General features: G+C 37.1%; 1 protein-coding gene across 1 annotated transcript in view; it reads left to right on the top strand.

The window, feature by feature from the left end:
- The window catches only part of LOC144245678 (ubiquitin carboxyl-terminal hydrolase 9X-like), a 137,960-nt gene that overhangs the window by 42,043 nt on the left and 89,920 nt on the right, over positions 1–5,997 (top strand). The window contains 2 exon segments of the mRNA XM_077781009.1: positions 5,367–5,497; positions 5,621–5,899. Coding sequence (XP_077637135.1) covers positions 5,367–5,497; positions 5,621–5,899 — 410 coding nt within the window.

Genomic DNA, 5,997 nt, shown 5'->3' on the forward strand with positions numbered 1-5,997 from the left:
GTATTGATTACTTTAAATCTGTATGTGTATATACTTATATATATGAAGTAAAAATAGTATTGCCAAATGCGGTCTAATCTATAGTCTTCTTTATGTTTTCTCTCCTTGTCAGTATCTTACTTACCTGACAGTGACAAACTTGGTTTGATATTACCTTTGATAGGTATGCTATCTGACTAATCCTGTAATGTGCCAGTGCCTTGCTCTACTATCACCCTTTTCCGTATACTTGACCTTATTTAGCCTGGTCTTTTCTTCCACATAAAATTTAAGCAGAGCACTATGAGAAACAGTAATTGGTTTCTTTGGAGATAACCTGACAGCACTGTCGGGTATCTTTGTTTTCTAGATCCTGTTGGGGTATATAATAAATGTTCTAGAAAAGAAGAAAAGATGAGCTACCACCTAGATAGCTTTGAGATAAGGAAAAAAAGCACTGAAATAAAAAAAGATTTCTAAAAAGGGGACATAATAAGTAAATGGAGCCTACATAGAGAGCTGAGGCATTGCAAGACCTGGGAATAGTTGTGTACTTGTAATTTGTTCTTCTTTTCTTTTTTTAACTTACTTTTAACATTGATGTTTAGTTGACACATAATGTAACCTTAGTTTCAAGCATACAATGAAATGCTGTAGCAGAACTATACATTATGCTGTCCTCATGAAAAGTAGCTACCATCTGTCATCATACAACAGTGTTTAAGTCCCTTAGAATTGACTATATTTCTTATGTTGTACCTTTCATTCATTCCTGTGATTTAACCTGTTTCTTGCCGTCATTGTCACTCATTTTGCCCATGCCATCTCCCCCCACTCCCATTACGGCAACCATGTGTTTTTTTCTTTGTACTTCTAGGTCTATTTCTGCTTTTAGCTTGTGTGTGATTCATTTGTTTTATTCTTTTACATTTCATATGAAAGTGAAATCATATAGCATTTGAACAATGGCAAGATCCTGTTCATTTTTATGGCTAAGTAATATTCCATTCATATATACCACATCTTCCTTTTCATTCACCTATTGATGGGCATGTGCACTGGTTCCAAATCTTGGCTGTTACAAATAATAATAAACAAAGGAGTGTACATATCTTTTTAAATTAGTGTTTTTTTCATTTCCTGTTTTAAATAGTAGAATTACTATATCATATGATAATTCGATTTTCATGCTTTTGGGGAACTTGTAACTTTTTTTTTTTTTAATTCTGAGAGTGGAGGAGTGAGCAGGGGGGGCCAGAGAGAGAGGGAGAAAGAGAGTATCCTCAGTAGGGTATGCACTGTCAGCAAAAAGCCTGATGAGGGCCTCAAAATCAGGAACCATGAGCTCATGACCCCTCCTCCTGAAATTAAGAGTCAGATGCTTACCCAGCCGAGCCACCCAGGCACCCCAGAGCTTCTATACCTTTACATAATGACTACAACAGTTTATATTCCCACCAGCAGACTATAAGGGTCTTTTTTTCGACATATGTCATTGCCAACATTTATTTTTTGTCGTTTTGATTCTAACCATTCTGATTGGTGTTAAGGTCTTGATTTCCCTGATAATGTTGAACATCTTTTAATGTCATATACTAATATACATAATTATACATGTATTTCCCTTTTTACCTGTTGAATATGATCTTACTGGTGTTACAGAAATACATTATTGTAGGACACGCTGTACCTATTTTTCTTATAGTATTGTTGGTAGGGTTTTTTTTTCTTTTTTCTTCTCTTTCCTGGGTTGTCTTACTTTTTTTTTCTACTTAAACAGTGATTTTATTGCCTTAGTGCTTACACAGATTTATGCACCCAGAGCAGAGACCATGGATGACTTGTATTTCCAGTTGGTAGGGAGGACTCATTTGGTCTTAAAGTGTCAAGAATCAGTTGGCAGTTAGCATCTCTATCCTGTGTGTTCCTCTCAAGGTGCTTTAAAATATTAGCAGTTTTCTTACCCAAATAATAGAAATTCTCAGGAAGATCAGAAGCAAGTCCTTTCAACATAAGTATTTTCAAGATTTTATTGCCTGTTCACAAAACATACAATACGATGGGAGTCTTATAAGGAGAGACAGAGACAGTTAGGTCCCTCTTGGCCAGTTTGTAGATCTGTTCCTTCCCATCAGCAGCCAACAAGTTCACCTTCAGCTCCTGGGAATGTGCATGTGACCCATGATGGCAGTGGTCAGGCAAAGAAACAAAGTGTCTTCTATTTCCATGAAAAATCATTTGTCGGTTAGGTCATGATCTCACGGTCATGAGATTGCACCCCATGTTGGGCTCTGCACAGATTCTCACCTTGGGATTTTGTCTCAGCCCCTTCCCGTCTCCCTCTCTTTGTCTCTCAAAACAGACTTTAAAGACTATTTTTTAAATCTTTTTTGTTGTCCCACCCCTCTTTTCCCCTTCCTTTTCAGTGTTTATTATTTTTGAAAGAGAGAGAGTGTGAGCAAGGGAGGAATAGAATGCGACGTAGGCTCCAGGCTCAGATCTATCACCATAGAGCCCAACTCAGGACTCAAACTCACGAACTGTGAGATAATGACATGAGCTGAAGTCAAACACTCAACCAGTGAGCCACTGAGGCACCCCTGTTTTGTTTTAAGCAGGCTTCACACCCAGGGCAGAGCCCAACATGAGGCTCAATCTCCCAACCATGAAATCAGTACCTGAGCCTTGATCAGGAGTTTGACAACCCAGTTGACTAAGTCAGTCACTTGGGGTCCCCAAAACCCACTCTTTATATTGTAAGAGTTTGTGTGTGTGTGTGTGTGTCTTCATTTTTGACAGAAGAGACATAGAGCATGAGCAGGGAAGGATCAGAGAGAGACAGGGAGACACAGTCCAGAGCAGGGTCCAGGCTCTGAGCTATGAGCACAGAACCCAAAGTGGGACTTGAATGCATGAACAGATAATGACCTGAACAAAGTCAAATGTTTAACCAACTGAGCCACCCAGGTGCCCCTGTGTTGTAGGAATTAGAAAGCTACATAAAATGATCTAAAGAACTTCCAAATACTGCTCACAGTTCAGTAATTGTTAACATTTTGGCACATTTGCTGTTTTATTATTTATATAGTTTCCTAACTAAAGAGAAAGGGGTAGAGACCCTCATACATTTTTGGAAATTTATTTTAGAGAGAGAAAGCATGAGTGAACAGGCAGAGAGAGATAGAATGTCCCAAGCAGGCATCATGCTGAAAGTGCAGAGCCCATTGCAGGACTCAGACTAATGAACCATGAGATTGTGAGCTGATGTGAGAAGTTCAGACCACTTATTTTGCAGACTACCTCTCTACTTGGATATTGTATGCTTTTTCTTAATCACTACAACTTTACAAAATATTGTGGTAAGATAAATATATAAAATCAGCCATCTTAAACGTGTTAAGTCATGTTAAGTGTATGCACAGTTGTTGTGCAACCAATTCCAGAACTTTTATCTAGAAAAAGTGAAACACTATATTCATTAAACAGTTATTCCCCATTTACCTTCTCCTCCCAACTATATTCTACTTTCTGTTACTTTGAATGTGACTCTTCTACATACCTCATAAAAGTGGATTCATACAGTATTTGTCTTAATGTGACTAGCCTATTTCACTTACCATAAAGATACTGTCATCCATGTTCTCAAATTGTCAGAATTGAATTTCTTTTCTTAAGGCTAAATGTATATTTTAGTGTATGAAAATCACAGTTTTTGTCATCCATTTCTCTGTCAGTGGACACTTAGGCTGTTTCCACTTTCTGGCTGTTTATTTAGTACTGCTGAGAATATTTGTTTACTAGTTTTGATGTGAATTTGCATTATTGTTTTGGATATAAACTCGGTAGAAAAATTGCTGGATGACTTGGTAACTCCATGTTCAACATAATGGGGAACTGCCAAACTGTTTTCCAAAGTTGGTGCATCACTCCTAGTTCCACAGGTTTAAGGGTCCCCAGTTTTTCTGCATTTTGCTGATAACTATTACTGTTTTTCCATTCAGTCTTCCTGAGTTGTGTTAAAGTGGAATATCAATGAGTTTTTCATATGCATTTCTTTGTGTATTTCATGAGCTTATCAGCCATATGTATATCTTTGGAAAAATGTCTCTAGAGCCTTTGCTTACATTTTAATTGTTTTTTTTTTGTCTTTTTATTATTTTTAAAGTTTATTTTGAGAGAGAGAGCAAGCACAAGCATGAGAATGGTCGGGGGAGGGAGAGAGAATCCCAAGCAAACCCCACCCTGTCAGTGTGAAGTCCAGGATGGGGCTTGAGCCGTGAACCATGAGATCATGACCTCAGCTGAAACCAGCAATCAGACGTGTAACTGACTGAGCCACCCAGGTCCCCTTATCTTTTTATTATTGAATTGTAAGGGCTCTTGGTATATTCAAATAGAACTTTTTCAGATACACAGTTTACAAGTATTCCTTCCATTTTGTTCATCTTCTCTTTAATTTCCAAATAGTATACTTTTATGCGAAGAAGNTTCCTCATGTCAGTTGTGCTTTTGGCACCGCACATAAGAAATCTTGTGTAGTCTCAGATCATGAATATCTACTCCTGTGTTTTCTTCTAAGTGGGGATTATGATGTTAGCATCATACATCTTTTTTTTAAGTCTCTCATTTTTATAAGATGACAAAGAAAAATGTAAAGAGTTTGCACTGTTGGATACAAAAGGAAAGTTGTTTCTTTTGCTGTTTTCTCTTAAATTGTTCCTCAGTTTTCTTTTTAAACATTAAAAATAAACAGTTCAGGGGCGCCTGGGTGGCTTAGTCGGTTAAGCATCCGACTTTCGCTTAGGTCATGATCTCGCGGTTCGTGGGTTTGAGCCCCGCGTCGGGCTCTGTGCTGACAGCCAGCTCAGAGCCTGGAGCCTGTTTCAGAGTCTGTGACTCCCTCTCTCTCTGACCCTCCCCTGCTCACGCTGTCTCTCTCTCTCCTAGAAAGAAATAAAACATTAAAAATTAAAAAAAAAAAAACATTCATCATATGAGGCAAATAATTAAGCATTTGGTGGCAGAAGCTTGTCTTTGTGTTTCAAGGAGAAGTAATTCCTTGTCAGTGTTGTGAATTTTTTTTTTTCCCTTCACTGTCCCAAGAGTGAAAGAGAACATCTTGATTTGCAGTCTCTGGATAGGAAATTGTTCCTTTCATATCTTAGATTGACAGTTAAAGAACTGTGGTTGATCACTAATCAGTCCAGGTCTCATTATATCTTAACATTTGATCTTATAGATCTCAGATTTGCTGATATTTCTTGATGGTGTTTTATAATTAATATACTCCAGTATATTAAATGTGAGATAATTAAGAACGTATAAATTTTAATTTTTAAATTTTACTTTAGTTTTTACATTTTACTTTAGCCTATGTTTTTTTGCAGACAGCACAACAGTAGAAAAATTAAGAGCTGTTTGTTTGGACTGTGCAAAACTTGGACAAAGTAACCTTGGACCATCTCTTGATTCATTTTTCCTTGGTCCTTCTGCCTCCCGACTGTTATATCTAACAGAGGTTTGTTTTATTTTAAAGACTGTAATTTTTATGTTATATGGTGATGGAAAGAACATGCATAACATTATAAGCCTTGAAAATTTTAATATCTTTTAATACAACCATCTTTTATTTTTTTTCCAGGTAGTTTACACCTTGTTAATGCCTGCTGGTGCACATTTGGCAGATGATTCCTCTGAATTTCAATTTCACTTCTTAAAAAGTGGTGGCTTACCCCTTGTACTGAGTATGTTAACAAGAAATAATTTCCTGCCAAATACAGATACAGAAACTCGAAGGGGTGCATACTTCAATGGTCTTAAAATAGCCAAACTATTGTTAACTGCCGTAGGCTATGGCCATGTTCGAGCTGTAGCTGAAGCTTGTCAGCCAGTTATAGAGGGTGCAGATCCTATAACACCGGTAATAAAAACTTTTTAAATCTTTAATAAGTTTTATGGTTGATGTTTAATTTTTTGAAGTTAAACTGCTTACTGATTCTTAAGTACAAAATGCACACT

This window comes from Crocuta crocuta, unplaced genomic scaffold, assembly GCF_008692635.1.
Source record: "Crocuta crocuta isolate KB4526 unplaced genomic scaffold, BGI_CrCroc_1.0 scaffold2088, whole genome shotgun sequence".
Classification (NCBI taxonomy): domain Eukaryota; kingdom Metazoa; phylum Chordata; class Mammalia; order Carnivora; family Hyaenidae; genus Crocuta; species Crocuta crocuta.